Here is a 24,649-nt window from a genome sequence, read left to right on the forward strand (position 1 = left end):
TGGGTGCCCCTTGCTAGGTGGAGCAAGTGCATTGCTCAGCACTTGTTTGGAAGCATTTGGAATTCTTTTTCATTTACTCTTGGCTCTAATTCAACCTCAGGTGTACCGTTAACTCGAGAACTTGTGTACAGGTGTCAGTGACACCTTGGGATTCAGCTGGCACTAAAACATTTTCACAGCGTCCTTTGCCTCTGTGATCTGCAAGAGAGCCCCTTGCAGTTAGGTCTTTATAGAGTTTCCAGGATCCAGGAAGCAGTAATTCTGATGTCTCATTCAAGCAGTTCTTTTTAAACATTTTTTTGGTCATTTGCCATAGAAATACACAGTGATGTGGCATCAAGGGAACCATCAGGCTTTCACATCTCCTTCTGATCCTAAGCCATCGGGTTATTTTCTTGTGTAAGTAGGGATCCCCCTTTTTATATTTACTTATTTATATGCCTGTCTCCTTCAAGTGACAAGGGTCTCTGCTTTGAATTTCTGGCACATGTTTGTGTTAAATCAAGCTTATGTACTGTATTGTTCAAATATTTTACTGCCTTAATTATTTGTATGATATAATAGTTTCTGATATAATTTTATCAAAATCTCCCACTTTTCCATTTCTCCTTGTAATTATGTCAACTTTCACTCCATATATTTAAAAGCTATGTTGGTAGGTGCATATAAATTCATGACTTATATATCACAATATATTATTCCTTTTTTCATAGTAAGTTGTCCATTTTAGCCCCTATTTATGCTTTTTGACTTAAATTCTATTTTGCCTGATAGAGATAATGCTACATCAGCTTTCTTTTAGCTAGCATTTGCATGATATATCTTTTTCATTCCCTAATTTTCAGGATTTTTTGGTATGTATTGGTTTGTTTTGTGTGCTGATTTGTTTAGACTCTCTTAAAACACCACATGACTGAATTTTTTAAACGCTAATGATAGACTCTGTCTTTTAATTGGTGAGTACATTAGTTTTCTATTGCTGCTGTAACAAATTTGTTATCTTACAGTTCTGAAGGTAGTCTAAAATGTGTCTATAAGGCTGTGTGCCTTTTTGAGACTCTGGAGGAGAAACTACTTCCTTGCCTTTGCCATCTTTGGAGGCCACCTGCATACCTTGGCTCATGGCTCCTTCCTGCACCTTCAAAGCCAGCAGCAGCATAACATCTTTGCTCTCTGACCTCTGTTTGCATTCTTACTTCTTCTCTGACTGTGACCCTCTTGCCTCCTTCTTATAAGGAACTTTGTGGTTACATTGGGACCACACCAATAATCCAAGATGATCCCTTCATCTCAAGATCCTCAATCATATCTGAAAGTCCCTTTTGACATGTAAAACAACATATTCACAGATATCAGGGATTAGGATATGGACATCCTTGGAGGGCTATTATTCAATCAACCATACCAAGACTAACCTTTTAAAATTTATTGTGATTATTGAAATATATGGACTTACTTCTACCATGTCTTTCCTATATACTATACTGTTTTCTACTTTAGTTTTCTCCTTTTCTGCTTTGTACTGGATTGATAAATTTTCTCCAAGCCCCCCTCCAACCACTGCTATCTTATGTACATTTTTCCCATACTCGTTTGGAGGCTATAGATTTTATTTATTTATTTTATTTGTTATTAACCCTAACAAATAAATGTTATCTTTTTCTAACAATAATGAAAGAAATCAGTATCTTGGTCCTCCTCAAGATAAGACAAGGACCCTATCACACATTTATTATCTCTTAACCTTTCTTCACACCTGTCATTTGTAATTATTGTGTAGAATTTTGGATCTTCTCTTCTTTCCACAAAGTTGCTGAATTTTGTCATTCAGTAACTACTCACTAGTTATCAAAATATTTCGTGAATTTCTCTTTATTCTTCTTTTATTTCTTGTATCTCTCTGCTTCCTTCTTGGTTTGTATTTCTTCTTGGTGAATTATATCCCTTTAAGTTCTATGCTAGAGGTTTCATAGTTTATGTATATTTGACTATATCTTGATTTCACCTTCAGTCTTGCATGCTAGTTTAGCTGAGTATAAGAATCTATTTGACAAGATTTTTTTTCCTTTGTACATTGATCTCTGGCATCAATTGTTGCTGATAAAATTTTGCTGTTAGCCTGATTATTATTCCTTTATTGGTAATTTGTCTTTCTCACTAGTTGCTTTTAAGACTGTGTTTTCATTTTTTATTTTCTTAAATTTCTCTTTACTGTATCTGAAGATTTGACCCTTAAATACTGGAAAGTTTTTTGCCATCATCTCTTCAAATGTTTCTTCTCTACCGGTCCTTCTATTTTCTACTCTGAGGAAAACAATACACATATATGCACATGCACACACACACACACACACACACACACGCAAATGTTTCTGTGCAATTCTACAAGCTTAATTTTATTTCCATCCATATCTTTCATCTCTTCATCCATCTCTTCATCTCTCTGTGGTGCCTCCTCAGTGGTATGTTCCAGTTTCCAAATTCTCTTTTTGCTTTTGGCAAATCAAGTTTATCTTATCTACTTACTTTTTTAAATACATTTATTTATTTATTTATTTATTTATGCTGCGTTGAGTCTTCGTTGCTGCACGCGGGCTTTCTCTAGTTGTGGCGAGCAGGGGCTACTCTTCATTGCGGTGTGCGGGCTTCTCATTGTGGTGGCTTCTCTTGTTGCAGAGCACGGACTCTAGGATGTGCGGGCTTCAGTAGCTGCAGCACGTGGGCTCAGTAGTTGTGGTTCGCGGGCTCTAGAGCGCAGTCTCAGTAGTTGTGGTGCATGGACTTAGTTGCGCTGCGGCATGTGGGATCTTCCCAGACCAGGTCTTGAACCCATGTCCCCTGCATTGGCAGCTGGATTCTTAACCACTGCACCACCTGGGAATCCTTACTTTTTAAATTTAATTTCGGTGACTGTACTTTTCAATTCCAAGATTTATAATTGGTTATTCATATCTACAATTCTCATTTCATATCTTCATGTTTTTGTTTCATAATCCTTGTTTTATATATATTATCGTATCCTGAACCTCTACAAGGGTCTCGGCACATTTTCTAATCAATTTCATTTAGCTCTATTGATGCTCAAGAATGAATTCATTAACCTGTTGTTTGAGGTTGCATTTGGAATTTTAAATGATAAATTAATCAGGTGTGGGGTATTTTTTCTCTCATTCTCAGTGCCTCTTATCTCCCTGTCTAGCATTTTTTCCATTTGTCTTCACCCTGAGCAAATCACTAGTCCAGAATCAAGTGTTGAGCCTTTTTTCCATGGGGATGTAGATTCAGTCATCACACTGGGCAGTGGCTTGGCCTGGAGCCTATCTACATGACAGTCTCTATTTCACCACCATAATGTCCACCACCACTGGCACAAGCCTGTGTGTAGACTGTAGCCTCAGGAACATCACAGCTTTGTTTAGCCTTCTTTCAAATACAAGGAATCTCTCTTAGCTTGGGACCTTGACCCTTATCCTTTACTTCCTGGAAGCTCTTTTTGGTTTCCGTTTTTCTCCCTTGAGCTTCCTTTACTAGAAGGTTATTGTTTCTCTTCCACTTCTGGCCCATATGATGTTTACCTTGTTTTTGAGTACAACTTTGCCTGGAAACCAGCATCAAATCAAAAAGACAACCTACTGAATGGGAGAAAATATTTGCAAATGGTAGGATTGATAAGAGATTAATATCCAACATATATAAACAGCTCATACAACTCAACATCAAAAAAAAGCACAATTAAAAAATGGGCAGAAGAACTGAATAGACGTTTTTCCAAAGAGGAAATGCAGATGGCCAACAGGCACATGAAAAGATGCTCAACATCGCTAATCATCAGGAAAATGCAAATCAAAACCACAATGAGTTACCACCTCACACCTGTCAGAATTGCTATCATCAAAAAGTCCCAAATAACAAATGCTGGCAAGGATGTGGAGAAAAGGAGACCCTTGTACACTGTTGGTGAGACTGTAAACTGGTGCAGCCACTGTGGAAAACAATATGGAAGTTTTTTTAAAAAACTAAAAATAGAACTACCATGTGACCCAGCAATTCCACTCCTGGGTATATCTCTGAAAAAAACATAAACACTAATTCAAAAAAATACACACACCCTGGTGTTCACAGCAGCATTATTTCCAGTTGCCAAGATATGGAAACAACTATGCCTGGCTTTTCATTTTTCAAAACATTATCTCTTTTTTCTGTGTGTTAGAGTAAAAGACATGTTTTAAAGCTTAAGCTCATTGATCTATTGTCAGTCCTCTTAACTGCTTTTTATAGTGCTTTATATATTATCAGTGAGCACTGACAAAAGGATGATGAAATGTATCTTCAGCTGGCATGAGAGAGCAGAGTTCTTATGTCTTAGCCTTAATTGTGAAAAATCTATAAAATAAATTCACAGTAATAAGGAGATAAGAAGAGAATAACATTCTAGTTTATCATGGTGGGCATCTTTTCTTTCACCACATAAAAGTCATAGCCATTCCAGAATGGACTGTGCTTTTCCTAAGCCATACCAAGTGACTCATTCAGTGACAAGAGGATACCAGTGGCAGTGATATCAAGAGACTTCCAGAAGCAAAGGTTTGTACTTGACAGAGAGCTGTAAGCCTCTCACCCCCACCCTCACTTGAGACCTCTTTTACTTTGGCATAGCTAAATGTGAAACTCAAAAGACAGATTCCAATAGGTCATATTGATTATAAACCACCCTGAGAGAAGGAAAGCTACTGATTGAATGTTAGGTAACATGATGGGTCAGCACCTTCCCTGAATTTAGAGCGACAGCTCTACTGATTGAATATGATTAGTTCCAGTATAAGCTAGAGCCAAAATGAAAGGAGATTTGATTTCCTAGTCACTAAAGAGCTAGCCAGAAAATAAAAGAAAAATGTCTTGGTTTCCTGCATGCTTTGTAAACCTTTCCATCTTCATTCTGCCTATTCCAGCTCTTACTTAGCTTTAGCAAATTGTTTATGTTAATTAATTATTATTCAGGCATACAGTTAATACTTGTCACCACAGAGGGAGATTAAGGCAAAACTTCCTTCATATGGATCAAATGTGCTTTTTTTTTCAAGTTCTAATTTCCCTCCTCCATAAAAATCTATAACTTCTTCCCTATTACCATCATCATCATCAACCCAACTGCAATGGGCTAAATGTTTGTGCCCTGCCCTCCAAATTCATATATTGAAATCCTAACCCCCCAAGTGATGGTATTAGGAGATGAGACCTTTGGGAGGTAATTAAGTCATGAAGGTAGAGTCCTCATGAATGAGATTAGTGCCCTCATAAAAGAGACCCCAGAGAGCTTTCTCACCCTCTCCATCACGTGAGGATACAATGAGAAAAATGGTTGTCTGCAACCCAGAAGCGAGCTCGCTCATGCCAGAACCTGATCATGTTGGCACTCTGATCTCAGACTGCCATCCACCAGAACTGCGAGAAATGAATTTCTGTTGTTAATAAACCACCCAGTATAGTATTCTGTTATAGCAACCCACATTGACTAAGACACCAACTCATGTCACTTTTAAGGGATGCCTATTATTGTCATTATCAACTAAAGAATTTATTCTGCCTGTTTGTGCACTGACAGTAGACAGTCATCTTCAATAATAAGCTAGTACAAAATGAAATAAACACTTTTATATAATGAGAAAAGACAAGAAGAGATGCATGGTGTAAAAGTTTATTAATGGTATGAAATCCCCAACACACATACGTCAATATTATATGATGTTGATCAGGGAGCAGATCATATTCTTCCGTAGTCACATTTCATCTTCCCTGTCTCAAGTAAAAGGAAAGAGACTGGACAGGCATATATAACATAGTAGAGCTCTCCATAGGGTGACACTTGGGGTATTTTTTTAAATGTCAGTTGCGATGAAGTTGTATGCAGCATTGTTTCATGCTTTGGAAGAAAAAAAATCCTCCTCTGAGATGTTAGGACATTAAACTGGGGTGTGTCTGGGAGGGGAGGACAACATTATCTGAGGGTGGGCATGGTCATGTGTCATGCACAGTTATCTTACATATGGTAGTCACTCAACAAAGAGTGGTTAAGTGTGTCAGTGCTGAAGTAGTATTCTGTACTATCGGCAGTGTAGGTACTGTATTCAAACAGATCCGGAATCAAGCCTTAACTGTGCGTGCACTGATTCTGGGCACGTTATTTAATCTTTCAGAGCCTTTGGTTCCTTCTCTTTAAATGGAACTAGTAATGGCATCTAGAAGATTAAACATGATAATCTATGTAGAAAGTGCCTGGTAAAAAATTAGCACTCAGCATTCAATAGATGGTAGCTTTGATTATTAGTGTTGACAGACAAGAAGATCTAGGTGAAATGGCTTATGGAAAGACTTAAATTTTTATGACACTGTATCTTAAGATCTTTTATATTTTTCTTAGGTAAGAAAGAAAAAGAAATAAGGCACACTCAGAGAGGCCCCAAGGTTTCAAATTTAACTGATCCACGTAGTACAGTGCTCTGTCAAATGGGAACTCTAATGCTGCCTTTTTCCTTACTCTTCACTTGTTTCTATAATTTTTGACAGTGAAGCCATCTTATAAAATATAAAACATTTTTATTGATGAATCCATATGTGTTCTTCCACATCAAAGAAAAAAAGGTTTATTAGCAAATAACTTACTTTAGAAATTTCAGGTTCATTAGCTTTCTAATTCTTTAGCTCCTTGGGGCTTATTTATTCATGTATTTGTACAGATGCTTCCTGGCACTGTGAAAATCATGCCTATGTGCTCAGAGCAGTCCTATTTCCTTTTATTTAACTATCATCATGACTTGTGTTTGATATGACACTTTTCACTGTCTCTTTAAAAATTTTTTTATCTTAAAAATTTTTTTTAATTTTGTAAATTTTTTAATTAAAATTTTTAATCTGTCTTGAGAAGGCAGTGACTTTCAGAAAGAACATTATTGTCCTTGTTCAAAGATACCTCCTTGTAGCCTTAAAAGATTGTTGAAAAAGAATAGATACATGTATGTGTATAACTGAATCACTTTGCTGTACACCTGAAACTAACCCAACATTGTTAATCAACTATGCTCCAATATAAAATAAAAATTAAAAAAAAATTTTTGGTACATATTACTTAAGAGCTGTGTAAATTACAGATACCTGCCTCCCTCATACAATCAAAGTCTGCTGGCCTTAAAATTCTCAGACTTAATGGGGAAATTAAGAGGTAGGGCAATTGCTTGACCAACCGGAACTCTCAGCATACCAAGCTCAGACCAAGCCCTTTCAATTCAATATATCATTCTGAACTACTTCCCTCTAAGAACAGAGAGAAAAGCTGGGCAAGATACGAAAAATCATGAGTTTCAGGGAATGATGGAGCAAACAAAGCCAATGACAACCCAAAAGAAAAAGGAAATTGAGAAATATATGTCCAGCGTTTGTGACTGCTTTTCCCATATAGTACCAGAAGAGGCTGAAAAACTGAAAGGAGCTTTCAGAAAACTCACTGGTCTAAGAAGGTAAACATTGGAATCAGGACAGGCTAGAGAGAGAAAAATTGGAGAAGAATGGACTTGGTAAGACTCCCAAACTTTTGGTTAGTACTAGGAAAAGCTACATTCTGGGAACAAAAGTAAGCTAGTACGGACCATCATTTTAATCTCTGCCTATATAAAGGAGTTCCAGGATTGCTAGTTTTCCCCAACATCTTTCCTAGAAGCAAATATATAGTCTCACCAGAGGAAGACAACATTGTTCTAAGCCTCAAAGTATCTCTACAGTTTTCATACACAACGTCAAACAGTTAATTTAAAAATTACCAGGCATACGGGAGACAAATTAATATAAAACTACAATATGCTTAATATACTGAAGGAAATAAAAGGCAAGATTTAAAATTTTGGTAGAGATCTAGAAAGTATAAAAGAGAAAAAATGGGAATTGAAGACCTAAAAAATACAATTGAAATTAGGAACTCAATAGATGGGTTTAACTGCGTATTACATACAGATGAAAACTGTGGAAGTGAACCATCAGATGAAACTACCCAAAATGCAAATGTAGAAGAGTTGGTAAAACAAATGCACAGAGAGAGGGAGAGGAAGAAAGCTTTCATTATCTTCCATAGAAGCAAATGGATAAGGCTCAAACTGAAAAATTAAGAAGTAGCAGTAGATTACTTACAGATGTGAAGGTAAACACCAAAAGAAAATGCTAAAAATTAAAGGGGTTGCCCTCATTAATGTGCAACAATGAGAATGAGAATGAGAAGGGTGGGAGAGTGGGTTCAAGAGACAAGTGTTTTTCACAGTATACCTTCTTAAAAATATTTTTAAATTAATTTCTATTGGAGCATAGTTGCTTTATGATGTTGTGTTAGTTTCTGCTGTACAGCAAAGTGAATCAGTTATACATATGCATATATCCACTCTTTCTGAGATTCCCTTCCCGTTTAGGTCACCACAGATCATGGAGTAGAGTTCCCTGTGCTACACAGTAGGTTCTCATTAGTTATCTGTTTTTAACGTGGTAGTGTATATATGTCAATCCCGATCTCCCAATTCATCCCACCCCCTCTTATCCCCCTTGGTAACCATAAGTTTATTCTCTACATCTGTGACTCTATTTCTGTTTTGCCAATAAGTTCCTCTGTATCATTTTTCTAGATTCCATATATAAGCAATATTATATGATATTTGTTTTTCTCTCTCTGACTTACTTCACTGTGTATGACAATCTCTATCCATCCATGTCTCTGCAAATGGCACTATTTTGTTCCTTTTTATGACTGAGTAATATTCCATTGTATATATGTATCACATCTTCTTTATCCATTCCTCTGTTGATGGACATTTATGTTGCTTCCATGTCCTGGCTATTGTAAAGAGTGCTGCAATGAACATCAGGGTGCATGCATCCTTTCGAATTATGGTTCCCTCTGGATATATGCCTAAGAGTGGGATTGTTGGGTCATATGGTAGCTCTGTGTTAGTTTTTAAAAGAACCTCCATACCGTTCTGCATAGTGACTGTACCAATTTACATTCCCATCAACAGTGTAGGAGGGTTCCCTTTTCTCCACACCCTCTCCAGCATTTACTGTTTGTAGATTTTTTGATGATGGCCATTCTGACCAGTGTGAGGTGATACCTCATTGTAGTTTTGATTTGCATTTCTCTAATGATTAGTGATGTTGAGCATTCTTTTGTGTGTTTGTTGGCAACCAGTATATTTTCTTTGGAGAAATGTCTTTGTTTTGTTTTGTTTTGTTTTGTTTATGGCTTCCTTTGCTGCACAAAACTTTGAAGTTTCATAAGATCCCATTTGTTTATTTTTGTTTTTATTTTCATTACTCTAGGAAGTGAGTCAAAAAAGATCTTGCTGTGATTTATGTCAAAGGGTGTTCTGCCTATGTTCTCCTCTAATGGTTTTATAGTGTCTGGCCTTACATTTAGGTCTTTGATCTGTTTTGAGTTTATTTTTGTGTATGGTGTTAGGGAGTGTTCTAATTTCATTCTTTTACATGTAGCTATCCAGTTTTCCCAGCACCACTTATAGAAGAGGCTGTCTTTTCTCCATTGTATATTCTTGCCTCCTTTGTCATAGATTAGGTAACTATAGGTGTGTGGGTTTATCTCTGGGCTTTCTATCCTTTTCCATTGATCTATATTTCTGTTTTTGTGCCAGTACCATACTGTCTTGATTACTGTAGCTTTGTAGTATAGTCTGAAGTCTGGTAGCCTGATTCCTCCAGCTCAGTTTTTCTTTCTCAAGATTGATTTGGCTATTCAGGGTCTTTTGTGTTTCCATACAAACTGTAAAATTTTTTGTTCTAATTCTGTGGAAAATGCCATTGCATTGAGTCTGTAGATTGCTTTCGGTAGTATAGTTATTTTCACAATATTGATTCTTCTGATCCAAGAACATGGTATATCTCTCCCTCTGTTTGTGTTGTCTTTGACTTCTTTCATCAGTATCTTATAGTTTTCTGAGTACAGGTCTTTTCCCTCCTTAGGTAGGTTTATTCCTAGGTATTTTATTCTTTTTGTTGCAATGGTAAATGGGATTGTTTCCTTAATTTCTCTTTCTGATCTTTCGTTGTTAGTGTATAGGAATGCAAGAGATTTCTGTGTATTAATTTTGTATCCTGCAACTTTACCAAATTCTCACAATATAACTTTTCTAGAACCATTTAACTTTGGAAATTGTGTATGTGTATACATTTAATACAAATAAAATTTAAAAATTTACGTCATGCTTCAGGACAGAGTGTGTAAGTATGCTACCATTTATGCAAGAAAAGTATATATGTAATAATATAAATACATATATGTCTAATTTTACTTATAAAGTTTCTCTGAAAAGCCAGGCAGAAAACAGCAAACAGTGGCTGCCTCGGGGGATGGTAACTAGTGATCATGCACAGGCATGAGAGAGAGAGAGAGAGACACTCATCCTTGAATCCATTTGAATTTAACACTGTGACGTGTATTATTTATTTTTAAAGAAAGAGCTTCTAAGAAAGAAAGAAACTGGGAATGAATCTGAAGCAAGAGAGCAGAGTTAAAATTAAATGCTCTCTAAAGAGAAGAGTGATCGTATCCTTTTAGAATGAGTTATTTATTCAAGAAGTATACGTGTGTCTTCTTGTTACACAAATAACGTTTCCTTAACTTCTGTTTATTCTATAAGGATAGAGAAAAAAATCACTGTATGCCACCCTGAAGATAACCATTATAAAATCTTTGGTGTACATCTTCCAAAACTTTACTGTGTTTGTGTGTCTGACTGTGTATTCCTACCCCCCACCGTCAAATAATACTATTTCATTACCAGCTATTTTCATTCAGCAATGTAGTATAGTCAATTTTGATATGAATTATTAAGGAGTATTCCTGTTCAGATCATGTTCAGTGACTGACTTTATTGCATCATTTGGCTCCACGACAGTTGTTTAACTAACTAATCCCCTGCTGATAGGTGGTTTCCAGGTTTTCACCACTGTAAACAATGCTCACATCTTAATTGCTGCTCCCATCTTTAACTGTTTCCTTAGACTAAATACCTAGAAATGCAATTGCTGGGTCAAATGGCATGAACATAACTAAGAGTATTGATACATCTTTTGATATGGTGTCTCAGAAAGTTTGTACCAGTTTGTATCCTACCCACCCTACCCCCGTCAGTGTTAAAGAATGTCACCCTCTCCGAGACCCTTGCTAACATTTTGTTTGTTTTACTGAACTGGCAGATGAAAAAAAGTGTTGTGTCATTAGTTAAGTCTGTGTTTCTTTGGCTTACTGGTGATGCTGAACATTTTTCATATATTTATTGACCAATAAATAAGTATTTTTAAGCATCTTCCTCATGCCTGGGATGAACTCTGCTAGCTGAAGGGAGAGACATAAAAATGATCTTTCTTCATAAAATCATAAGAATGATCTCTTTCTTCAAAGAGTTTACAGTGTCAAAAAAAAGAAATGGATACAAAAATAACACAGTATTACAGTGTGCTGCTATGTTATATATAAGCACAGAGGAGGAAGTGGCTAATTCTTCCATAAAATTAAAAATGTTCAGAGGTAGGCACATTTGAGTGGAGACTTGAGGCATAAGGAGGAGAAGGACAGGGAAATGGGGTGTACATTTCCAGAGAACAGCATAGTCAAATGCAGTGATGATGTACAGCACACTCGGGAAGATCTGGTGTGGCTGAAACTGAGGGTGTGTGTTGGAAATTGACAGCGCCTGGGAAGTAAGCCTGGAAAAGTGCATTGGGGCTAACAAAGGATTTGGAACAAATCCTCCAGGCCATAGGTTCTTATCTGGTGCACCAGTCTTGATTGCAGGCTGCCTCTGTTTCAAACAGAAAAGATGAGAAACACCCACCATGTTTGGGGGTCCATGAACCCTGGAAATTATATGTAAAGTTTGGGATATGTGGGGTGTGTGTGTGTGTACTTTTTCTGTGGAGGGGTTCCATAGCTTTCTCAAAGGGGAAAAAAATTCAGCACCACTGGTCCAGACACTGGAGAGCCATCCAGAATTTCCAGCAAGAGAGGCATAGGATCAGGCCTGTGAAAGAGATTCCTGTCAACTAGATTGGGGAGGGTGCAAGCAGGAAGGAGAACAGGACGTGAGGTTTTGAATGATAACGTTAATAATAACCACCAATTATTGAGTATTTATTTTGTGGTAGACAAAGTACTAGGTGCTTGGCACCCATTTTATTTCATCTTCAAGTAATACATTTAACAGATGAGAAAACTGAAACCTAGATTTTAAAAATTAATACAGAGCCACCTGGCTACAAATGGGCAGAGTCCACAGTTGACCGACAGGTCTCCATGTGACTTTAAAGCCCCCTCTTTTAATGATGACCCTCTCTGCTTCTCTTATAAAGCTCCGGCATCATTTCTTTTGTACTTCATCTCCTAACGTTCAGTTAATTATTTTAAGCAGCAAAGTGACTCACTTCAGGGCAGAGAACCATATGACTACAGATATCATTTAGAGGACAAAAAAGAGAAAGGCCTCAGTGACTGTTCATTGTTCTTGTTCCACAAAGAATTGGTCATCTGCTGAGATAATAGTATAAATCCAGAGAAATCCCTGACTCTGCACCTTGGTTCCTGTTGTCATTTGTGTCCTCTCATTCCATGGAAGGAAATTCCTGCAGATTTCAACTGGCAAGGGAGTCATTTTAGAGAAAAGGGCACAGTGCTGTTTTCTTCAAGCTTCATAGTCATTAGCACTGCAGGATAGGAGGTCTGCCTGACATGTGCAAACACTTTTGTCTTTTATGGCAAATATTAAGTACATGATAGGGTAATTTATAAAAGCTCTGACTGTTTTACCTTGGGACCTGATCACTGCCTAAGTGTGCTAATGCCCTATTGTCAAATAAAAAGCAAATGTTAGCCTTAGATATGTGTACCCTCATATCTAAGGAGGAGGGTTTAACACTTATCACCAGCGGGCATGGAATTCTGAATTGCAAAAGATCACAATTTTTCCATCCTTTGCACAGTCATATGCACATACACATACCAACCTCCTGTATGTGTTGTTCATGGGCTACTGGAATGACTCAGGCATTCTAGCCCCAATTCATAGAAGAAACAGAGGCAGCTGTTGCTGAGATTTTGGTAGAAGGCTTAGGAAAGCTAATTTTTTTCATCTTTGGAACCCTGTATTAGTTTTCTATTGCTACATAAACAATTACTCCAAACTTAGTGGCTTAATACACTACAAATGTATTACCTCAGTTTCCATGGGTCAGAAGTCCAGAAATGACTTGGCTGGATCCTGCCTTTAGGATCTCAGAAGGCTGAGATCGAGATGCTGACTGAGCTGCATTCCCTTCTGGAGGCTTGACTAGGGAAAGATCCACTTCTAGGCCCCCTCAGGTTTGGCAAAGTTTGTTTTCTCTCAGTTGAATAACTGAGGCCCCATTTTCTTGCTAGCTGTCAGCCAGGGACTGCTGTCAGCCGTCAAGCCCCCCACAGTTCCCCACCATGTACCCCTTCCATAGACCCTCACATGCTTAGAATCTCCTCATTAGGAAGAGCCCGATCCTTTCTAAGGGCTCTGTGTTCCGGCGTAAGTCAGGAGCACTGGGGTAATCTCTCCGTCTGCAAAATCCCCTCACAGCAGTGCCTAGACTAGTGTTTGATTTAATAACTAGGAGAAGATAACCGGACACCAGGAGATGGAGTAGGAGTAGCCATCTTAGACTTCTGCGTACTGTAAACCCTTATGAGATGCTTCTCTTCTGGCAAGAGTATTGTATGTTAATGCTTTCTTAGCATCCATCCTTACTGTCTCAGTTTTGTAATATATTTCAGGGACAAATACTATTGAGCCCATAATTGTGTCATGTGGGACATTTCAGCTCTTGGTAAAATGATGACAATAGCTGTCATTTATGGAGACTTAACTGTGTGCCAGACACTATTCTGAGTTTTATATGCATCACCTCATTTAACCATCAACTCTATGCAGAAGGTGCAGTCAGTCTCATGAGCTGCAGGTGGGAAAGCTGAGGCTGGACACGGTTAAGTGACATGCCCAATGTCCAACAGCTGCAATGTGGCAGATCTGGGACTCAAACCACAATGTCTCTTTTCCTTTAGAGCCTTCCTTCCTAACCTATCAGTCGTTGTCTTCCTGTATTGTTATTTTGAAAGGGTTACTAAATGTTCTCCATAGCTATGATTATCATTCATCCATCCCTCCTTTAGTCAAATTTGCCATCTAATAACATAAAATGTCACATAGGCCAAGTCCTCCCTAAAAACAAAGGATACCCCTAAAAGCCAAATACCAAAGAGACATAAGGTGAGAGTGGTTTAGAGCCTAACTTTTGGTAAGGATAGTCCAGTACCTTAGCAGCTGGCATTTTATTTTATTTTTTTATTATTATTTTTTAATATATATATTTATTTGGCTTCACCGGGTCTTAGTTGCAGCACATGGGATCTTCGTTGCCACGTGTGGGATCTTTTTTTTTTTTTTTTTTAGTTGCAGCATGCGAGATCTTTAGTTGCCGCATGTGGGATCTTGTAGTTGTGGCATGTGGGATCTTTAGTTGCAGCATATGAACTCTTAGTTGCGGCATGTGGGATCTAGTTCCATGACCAGGGATCGAACCCAGGCCCCCTGCATTGGGAGTGCAGAGTCTTAGCCACTGGACCACCAGGGAAGTCCCAGCAGCTGGCATTTTAATGTGCCTTGTTCTTGGATTCTAGGATGTACTTTGCTGCCTGGTTTTATGCCAAACATTGATTAATAAGCTTCATCAAAAAGAAAACTGACCACTTCAGCCCTGGAGAGCAACTTCAGGTCTTCTTTCCGGAACAGCCAACCCGTGTCAGCAGGAATCAGAATAGAAATGGTACCCATCCGTTGAAAACTAATGTCCCCAGACTTGAAATAGCACTTAGGCTGGTGACACCCTCTCTTTATTGTAGACAGAGGGTTGACCTGTGCTACTGGCTAGACGAGGAAAATAAATGGTTAGAACAGGAAAGCTGACATTGCCAATACCCTCTTTTGAAAGGCATTTGTTTTTTTGATAAAAGAAGGACAAAAATGGCATTGACTTATGTTTTGATTGTAAGCTGAACCTCATAAATGAGTAAAACTGTGTAGAGTGTTCAAAGGCCATATATTTGGGAAGAAGGGCCAACAGAATGAGATGATCCTGCCTAGAACGTTTTTATTATATCTTCTAGCTGCCCCTCCATTTGTCCTAACAGCAGATAGATATGAACTCCAGGCCTGCAATTCCCATAGAAGTTGAAATACCAAATTATACTCCTACTTCTGTGTTCTGATAGAGTGAACTCTTCACCTTCCAAAAGCTGAGTTGGGGGAAGACTTAAGGATGTGACAGTATATGGAACCAACAAGGTAGCTAGAGCAGAGAGTAGCTAGCAGTTCACCACGCCTGTCCTCCTTTACTCTTGGGCCAGAGCAGATGACATTTCCCAGCCTCCTTTGGAGTTAGGTGTGGCTGCGTGACTGAGCTCTGGCCAGTGGAAGTGAGCGGAAGTGATGTGTGCCACTTCCAGGCTTGTGCATAAAACCTTGGCATATGACCCTCCATTCTCTTATTGGCCAGGCAGATGTCAATGTCCACACTGGCTTAGAAGCCATGAATTAATAAACATGTCAGTATCTGTTTAGCTGGGGCCCTTGAATGCCTGAATGGAACAGAAGCCCGTCCTCACTCCTGCCACCAACTGGAATGCATGTGAGCCAGAAATAAGCTTCTGTATTATTAAGCCATTGAGTATCAGGAATCTTTCCATTATAGCAGCTGGCATTACTTTATCTAAAATAATAGCCTAAAATGATTACTGTATGTCTTTCAAAGTCAATCAGGACATTAAAATTTAAATTCTAAAAGACTTCTAGAAATGCAAAAGATTACATCAAATGTTGTGATTTTATTGTTCTATAGGAAATGAAACAAATATCTAACATAGCAATTATATTTCAGCATTTTTTTTTCTTTCACTGGCTATATAAACCAGTCTCTGTATTCTCCTTGGAACCAGCTTTATTATCTACTGATTTTTTTCATTAAAGAGAGAAATCTGACAAAATAAAATAAAAGCCTAGAATAAAAACAACTGAAAGTAAGACAGATAGTTCTAAGTAAAGAGAGGGGCTAGTTACTCAAGCATGGGAAATCTATTTCCATGTGTTACTTTGATTATGTAGGTCAGACTGAAAATGATATGTCAGAGATTCCTGTTTACTGTAATAAAAACTCCAATGAAATGATGCTATAATGACTCACTTAAAAATATCTATAGGAAGTTGCATTTGCATTTATAGCTCTTTAGAACTCACTTTTGTGTTATTTTCTGTGGTTAATATGTTAGAGGATATTAGTATTTTCACTTTGGGACTGTGTCTTAGTTCAGGCTGCTATAACAAAGTACCACTAGGCTGGATCAGACTGAAGACTGATAACTTCTCACTGTATCCTCACATGACAGAGAGCAGAGCAGAGGAAGTGAGTCTTTCATGACTCTTAACAAGGATACTAATCCTGGTCATGAGGGCTCCACCTCAAGACCTCATCTAACTCTCATTACCTCCCAAAGGCCTCACCTCCTGGTACCATCACATTGAGGATAGGGTTTCAACATTAATTCGGGAGGAACACAAACATTCAGTTCATAACATTCCATCCTGGCCCCTCCACATTGATGTCCTTCTCACATGCAAAATACATGCATTCCATCCCAACAGTCCCAGCAGTCTTAACTTATTCCAGTATCAACTCTAGAGTCTCATCTAAATATCAATTAGATCAGGTATGAGTGAGACTCAAGGTACGTTTATCCTGAGGTAAAATTCCTCTCTAGCTGTGAACCTGTGAAACCAAACAAGTTATGTGCTTTGGGAGCTGTTTAGATGAAATGGATATATTTTACATATGCGAAGGGCATGAATTTGGGGGGCCTGGGGCAGAATGTCAGGAACTGAATGTTTGTATTCCTCCAAAATTCATATGCTGAAACCCTACCCTCCAATGTGATAGTGTTAGGAGGTGGGGCCTTTGGGAGGTAATTAGGATTAGATGAGGTCACAAGGGTAGAGTCCTCATGATGGGGTTAGTGCCCTACTAAGGGTCAGAAGATAGCTTGCTTCCTCTGCTCTGCTCTCTTCCATGTGAGGATACAAGGAAAAGGCAACAGTCTTCAGTCTGAAAGAGGGCTCTCAGCAGAACTCAACCATGCTGGCACTCTGATCTCAGACTTAGAGCCTCTGGAATTGTGAGAAACAAATTTCTGTAGTTTATAAGCCACCCAGTCAGTCTACGGTACTTTGTTGTAGCAGTCCCAGCTGACTAAGACAGATATTGGTGCTGAGAGTGGGTACTGCTGTAACAGCTGCCTACAAATGTGACAGTGGCTTTGGAACTGGGAAATGGGTCGAGGCTATGAGTTTTGTTTTTTGTTTCTAATTTTTTTTATTAAAGTATAGTTGATTACAGTATCATGTAAGTTTCAGGTATACAGCACAGCGATTCAGTTATATATATATATATATATAAAAATATTTATTCTTTGTCAGGTTCTTTTCCCTTGTACATTATTACATAATGTTGAGTATAGTTCCCTGTGCTATACAGTAGGTCCTTGTTAGTTATTTTTTAAAAATTTTTATTGGAATATGGTTGATTTACAATGTTGTGTTAGTTTCTGCTATACAGCAAAGTGAATCAGTTACACACATAAGAGTTTTGAAGTGCATGCCAGAGAACCCTACATTGCTGTGACTGGGCTATCACAGACTGTTTTTGAAAAGTGGATAAATTAAGATGCAAAGAAGTTATTTCTTTGACCCTCAACATGAGCAAAATACAGTGACATTCAATCTTGTAGTTTCTCTTGCCAGTAATAATTGATCTATAGTCCCCAAAATTGAATTTATGGGGATTATTATCTTTTTGTTACTAATATTTTAAGATAAAACTACATACAAATACAGGTTAATGTTCTGGAAAGACAGACTTTGCTTACTGTCTTCTTAATATTTTCGTACTCCACTAGGGCTAATTTACTGTGAGTAGAAAAGTTAGAGAGAAATTTTGGAAAAACAATTTGAGTCATACAAGCATCAACATTTCTTTTGGCAAGTGTCCTCTGAATAGAGAAAATTCTCATACAAATATCTTATCTCAGCCCTAGTTTAACTAGTGTGGTATTTAATGTTTGTTTTCTTTTATATCTGTGTCTCTAGAGATGGCCCATATTAAAAGGTTATGAATAATAACAGGCATCTGGACTTAAGAGTTAAACCTATAATTTCCATTAATACCAAAATTAAAATAAAATTTCCACATCATCATTCATCTACATCCTCTTTATAAACAACTTATAATCTTGAGAACTGTTCTGTGCTTTGCTTAATTTATTTGAATTTTAACATGCAATGTATTTATTAGTTCCCATTCAGACTTTCAAACCAGGAGGAAATATAATTAGCACTGTGGTCTGTGGAACAGAATTTTCCTCAGTTGTTAATTGGGAAATTGGCATTTGAGTTTAAATCTTAGATTCTCCTTATTTAAGTGCCTGTGAGCCTGTCCCCAAGAGAGTGTCCGTGCAGGGCCCACTGAACAAATCCAGTCTCTGAATCTGCTTTGGGGCCAGACCTGGATTTTGGTGACATTCCAAAGCACTGCCATCCTGTGAGATACTGCCTGGCTGAAATTTCTAACTCTTGCCTGCAAATTGCAACATACATTCTTCTTATTTACAACCATCATCAAGCAGAGCAACTCTATTCCAAACCCAATCTGTGCTTGTCAGGAAGTTTCTGATCCGCAGCTTTACATTGTACCTGAGCCCTCATAGACCTACATGTGTTTGTACATTTGCTAGGAGAAATACACCATAGGAACTAAATAGAGGCCGGATAATTCCGGACTGGAGTGCCCTCTCAAATCCAGCCCATAGAGTATATTTTACATTTGTTTTTAAGTCGTTGTTTTCTTCTCTGTGCTTTTCTTCAGAGGGCTTATTCTGAGCTTCCCTGCTCAGAAGAGTACGGGGAGCCAAGAAAGATTCACAAGGGAGTGATGAGACTCCTCCTCAGTGAAGTGGAGAGTTTGGCTTTGCCTCTCCATTATTATCCTGGAAGTTTCGAAATGATCTCTATACCAGTTCTTTTTTCAGCCTTTTCCCAGTGCATTGTTAGTCATCACTAAATATTTTCTATGAATATCTATCCATATAAATATTTCTGAGTAATTTCTTCCTCAAAACAGGACTGTTAGAAATGATTTAAATGATACAGCAATCAAAATAGGGATATGGTGCTTTGTGTTCATTTTGAGATAATTGTTTATATATAAAATTAGAGTAGAATAAATTTGAATTTTATCAAGCAATAGTATAATACAGTTAGGGGGACTTCCCTGGTGGCGCAGTGGTTAAGAATCCGTCTGCCAATGCAGGGGACACAGGTTTAAGCCCTGGTCCGGGAAGATCCCACATGCTGTGGAGCAACTAAGCCCGTGCGCCACAGCTACTGAGCCTGTGCTCTGGAGCCCGTGAGCCACAACTAGTGAGCCCACATGCTGCAACTACTGAAGCCTGGGCTCCTACAGCCCACGCTCTGCAACAAGAGAAGCCACTGCAATGAGAAGCCCGCATACCGCAACAAAGAGTAGCCCCCGCTCACCGCCAACTAGAGAAAGCCCGCACGCTGCAACGAAGACCCAATGCAGCCAATTAATTAACTAACTAACTAATATATATATATATATATATATATATGTAGTTAGGGATCACACTACCTGAAAATTATGCTCAATTTCACATTTAGACAGAAAAGAAATGTGTCTGGAAATTTGTCGTACAGTCAAAGAATTTCAATATCTTCTGCTCTGGAAATGCACCTTGTTCTTTAGATTTCCCTGAGGCACTTTCACCCCAACCTCCTTCTGACTTGCATTTTTGTTGTTTACACGGTGGTCTCTCTGAATGTCATTACTATCAGCTTCTTGGGGGCAGGAATGGTGCTTTGGACATTTTTGTGTCTCCCACAACACCTGGACCTTAGAACCACTGAATGTATATTTGCTATATGTATTGAAAAATCCTAAGAACAATTTGCTTATAAAATTTACAGTTGACTAGGAAGGATAGGAAAAGTAGCTAATAAGTCGAATGTCATAATCAGAATTTTTAAAAATCTCAAAAGGCTGAAAAATGTATAAAAAGAAAAGTAAATAATAAAACCTGAATTCAAAAACACACAAAAAACACTGAAATTAATAACATAATAAATGTGTTTAACAGTGAATTACACACAGCTGAAGAAAGAATAATGAACTGGAAGATAGCTCAGAGGAAGTCATCCAAAATGAAGCACAGGCAGAGAAAGAATGGAAAATGCAGATGAAGGCTGAGACAGAGAGGACACACTAGGAAAGTCATACCCATGTGTAATGGAGTAATACAAGGAAAGGAGAAGGAATGAGGCAGAAACAATATCTAAAAACATAATGGCTGAGAATTTTTCAGAAATAAACATATCAAACCACAGATTCTGGAAGTGTAGCAAATTCCAAGCAGGATATACAAATAAACCCATAACTAGAGACATTGTAGTGAACCTGAACTATAATCAATCAAATACAAGGATAAAAATCTTAGAAGCAGCCTGGGAAAGTAGATTACCACCAAAGAAACAGAATTATATTTTTAAATTAAATAAGATGCTTATAGCATGAGTCATTTTTTATTATTTGACACTTTAACCAAATTTTCAACTTACTTTGGAGCCATATGGGGTTTTCTTCTAAAGCTGGATGTAGAATTTGAAGGGCTGTTGAACAAAAGAGGGAGATTTGATTTATTCTATTTAGCTCCAAGGGAGTGGACCAAATGCCAGTGTTTGGAAGGTCAAAAACAAACAAACATATCTCTAATATAAGGAAGACATATCAAATAGTTTGAGTTATTAAAACCAGGGATAAGTTACCTTAGATGATAAGTAAGATCTCTAACATCAAAGGATTTGATTAAAAGGCAGATATATGAATTCATTTAACAAATATTTATTAAGCATCTCCTATGTACCAGGCATAGTTATAGATCCTAGGGATGTATCAGTGAACAACAATAACAAAAAAGACAAAAATCCCTTCTTTGGAGAGCTTATATGGTAGTGCAAAGAGACAGAAGCATGATAAATCAATCATGCACAATGTTAGAAGATGGTGAATGCTCAGGGGAAAACATAGAGCAGGGTAAAGGGGATCAGGAATACTGGGGGGAAGGCTTGCAACTTAAAATGTGATGGTCAGAGTAGGCTTCATTGAGAGGTATTGTTTGGTCAAAGACCTTAGGGAGGAAAGAGAGTGAGCTATGAGGATCTAAGCAGTTAAAGGGAACAGGTTGGTGGGAGTCACTTCCAACTCTATAATTTAGTCCTATCACACATTTCAAAATAAGTTTGGAATTTTAGCAAATGAAATTCTATTGATTATGATGAAATAATAGGAACGAAGATGACTTCCTATATTGTGTTTATTAATGAAAGCTGTTCATCCCTACTATAACATCATGGAAACTCTGCATTGGAAAAACATTTCTTTTAAAACTTCCAAATTCCAGGAAGGATGTTGTACCTTCTGTTGGTATCTCAGAATTTGGAGATTAGAGCAGATAATTAGTATAAGCTTGTTAGAGAACTGGGCTGTCGTCTTAAGAAAGAGATGTAAAGAATCTTCACAGCGCATTCAAAAGTAGAATTGTAGGTTTGCTCTTCAGAATCATATTGCTTTTTGAAGAAAAAAAAAGAAAAGCCAACAAACACCCAGCTGCTTTGATTCAAAAAAATAATGTTTGTCTCTGATGTTGAGTTCTGCAGTGCCAGGCATTTGAAATACAGAGGGCTTTGACATGTGCAGAATGAAAAGCCAAGAATATCTTCACTGTTAACTTGCAGTCTTGTGTTACAGGCACACAAAAAGTCCCTCTGGACGGTTGAACCCAAGGAAGGCACAGTTCCCCCAGAAAGTGATGTTGAACTGACACTGACTGCCAACCTGAACGACATACTGACATTCAAAGACACAGTCATTTTGGACTTTGAAAATAGCAACACATACCGGATACCTGTCCAGGCTTCAGGAATTGGCTCCACCATTGTTTCAGATAAGCCCTTTGCACCAGAACTCAATTTGGGAGCACATTTTAGGTAAGGAAATATCATGGACCAAGTTTTATGCATATCACTTATATTCTATAAGCTGAGCATCACTCCTACTTTGGAAAATTATTTTTAAGTAAACAGAGCTAGCCTCGTCAGCCCCCTCCCTTCCCTATCTTCACTTTTCCCCCTCCAGATGGGTTCATCAGCCACAAGAAGACATTTCCTAGTCATAGTTTGGTTACATTCTCCAAGCTGTGTCCCTCTACACTAGAGAAGAGATGGTTCACAGGAAGTATATTCTTCTCTGAAACTTACAGTGGCTTCTCTGTGACAAATTCAGAATCTTGAACATGATTTCTCTTCTTTGATTCCAATATATTGTTAATTCCTCTCCATGAATGTAGAAAATACAAATGGACCTTAGTGATAACCTAAGTAGAGTATAACTAGGAAGGTAAAAATATATTGCAGGGACTTCCCTGCTGGTTCAGCGGTTAAGATTCCATGCTCCCAATGCAGGGGGCCGCGGTTCGATCCCTGGTCAGGAAACTAGATCCCGCATGCATGCCGCAACTAAGAGCCCATGTGCCACAACTAAAGATCCCATATGTGGCAATGAAGATCCCACGTGCTGCAACTAAAGACCCGGCGCAGCCAAATAAATAAATATTTTTTAAAAATTTTATATATATATATATATATATATATATATATATATATATATATATATATATATCTCAAATGTATCTTACCAGGTATTGCAAAGCCAGTAATTTTTTTTTTTCGTATATGTTCTCTGCTTGCCTCCCCACCGTAGCACCAGCAACTGAGGTGGTTGTAGTTGGCTCCACCTGATCACTCAGGAAAAGCTAGAGAGTCTAAATATTTAAATAACAGGTGGTACAGTGTAGACATCTCTGAGCAGAACGATCTAAATGTGACTCTAAAAATGTATGGGGTTAGAATACTAACCATGGAGGACATGTGTGAGGGTTTGTTTATGGTTCCTCAGAAGAGTCATGCATTGTCACTAGTTGACGCTCAGGAGCCAGCTGAATTGGTGCCTGTTTGTTTCAGTGCTGTGAACAGATCTCAAGGGGATGCTCCTGCCTTTTGGCCTAAGGCCCTGAAACCAAGATGGACACAGTGTGTTTAGAGATGTACCTGACAAAATACTGTTAGGAACCCTCCCCCCAAACCCATCCATACCTCCTTTCCTCTGCTTCATCTACAAAATATGGCACTTAATTGAAAATACCATAAACCAATAGGAGTTAAGTAATAGGCAAGTGAGATCGTTAATTGCATATGTTTTCAGAGAGGCATCCAATTACAGTTTTTGTGTCAACTAGATACGAAAAATGCTCCTCTCCTCCTATCCATTGACCATATGATAGGGCATTTTGTCATTGCATACTATTCCTGTTTCCAAATTTATTTGTTAAGTGCATTCAAATATAATTATAAAAAACAATATACTGCAAACCAGACTTAATTACATGTTCTCCTTAATCTACAAATAGTGTCAAATGGCCCCAAAGGATATTCTGACACTTGCCTAGAATTGGAGGGATAGCTGATAGTTTTCAACAAATATAGAAGAAACCTGTATCTTTTAGCTGCCAATTTCTGCTCTGCCTAAACGCTGTTGTTCTTCTTTTTGACATAAAATCTTGATGCCAGCAATCTCCAGAAGAATCATCAAAAGCAGGGGTGGGAAAACTGCAGCCCATTGCCTGTTTCTATAAACAAACTGTTATTGGAAGACAGCCACGCCCATTCATGTACATATATTGTCTACAGCTTCTTTCACACTACAGTGGAGAGTTGAGTAGTTGTGATGGACCACGTGTCCCAAAAGGTCTAAAATATTTATTATTCAGTCCTTTACAGGAAAAGTTTGCCAATTTTGGGGGCACAGGGATCTAAAGAAATACCCGTATGCCACCTCTTCTGATGGCATATTTTTGGACAACTCCTTTAAATTTTCAGAGCTTCTGTTTCTTCATCAATAAAATTAATCAATATGCTTAGTATTACTGGGATGCTATGATGACTGAAGGATACACTGTGAATAAGTGACAGAGACCCTGCCTAGTTTATAAAATAGTATATGTTATTTATTATTTTCCCCAAAACCTACATTTAGCCCTGAAGTCAAACTACAAAGTGAAGACTCCAATGAGCATGCCCCATTGGACATATATTTAGCTAATAATGGTTATACCTGACAACTGGCAAACACTCCTTATTATTTAGCAAGCTTCAACTTGCTTATTAGACATGGTGTCTTTCCAAAGGAGGGACAGATGGGATGAAAACTCAAAGCCCCCCAAAATAAAAAATAAATCTTAAAAGTCCTGAGATGAGTTTTTTCCCTGAAGAGAATATTTTAAAGTAAGCTTATAAATCAGTTTAAAAAAAAAAAAACTCAAACAAAAACACATTTGAACCACCTCCAAGATCTT

The 24,649-nt window shown here is 37.9% G+C and overlaps 1 protein-coding gene across 1 annotated transcript in view; it reads left to right on the top strand.

The window, feature by feature from the left end:
- Window positions 1–24,649, top strand: part of HYDIN (HYDIN axonemal central pair apparatus protein) — a gene marked incomplete at its 5' end in the record, with an annotated part of 342,250 nt that overhangs the window by 131,536 nt on the left and 186,065 nt on the right. Inside the window, one exon of the mRNA XM_082677828.1 lies at window positions 21,988–22,226. Within this exon, the coding sequence (XP_082533954.1) occupies window positions 21,988–22,226 (239 nt within the window). The remainder of the gene's footprint in view (window positions 1–21,987; window positions 22,227–24,649) is intronic.

This window comes from Grampus griseus (genome assembly GCF_964374135.1).
Source record: "Grampus griseus genome assembly, chromosome: 19".
Lineage (NCBI taxonomy): Eukaryota > Metazoa > Chordata > Mammalia > Artiodactyla > Delphinidae > Grampus > Grampus griseus.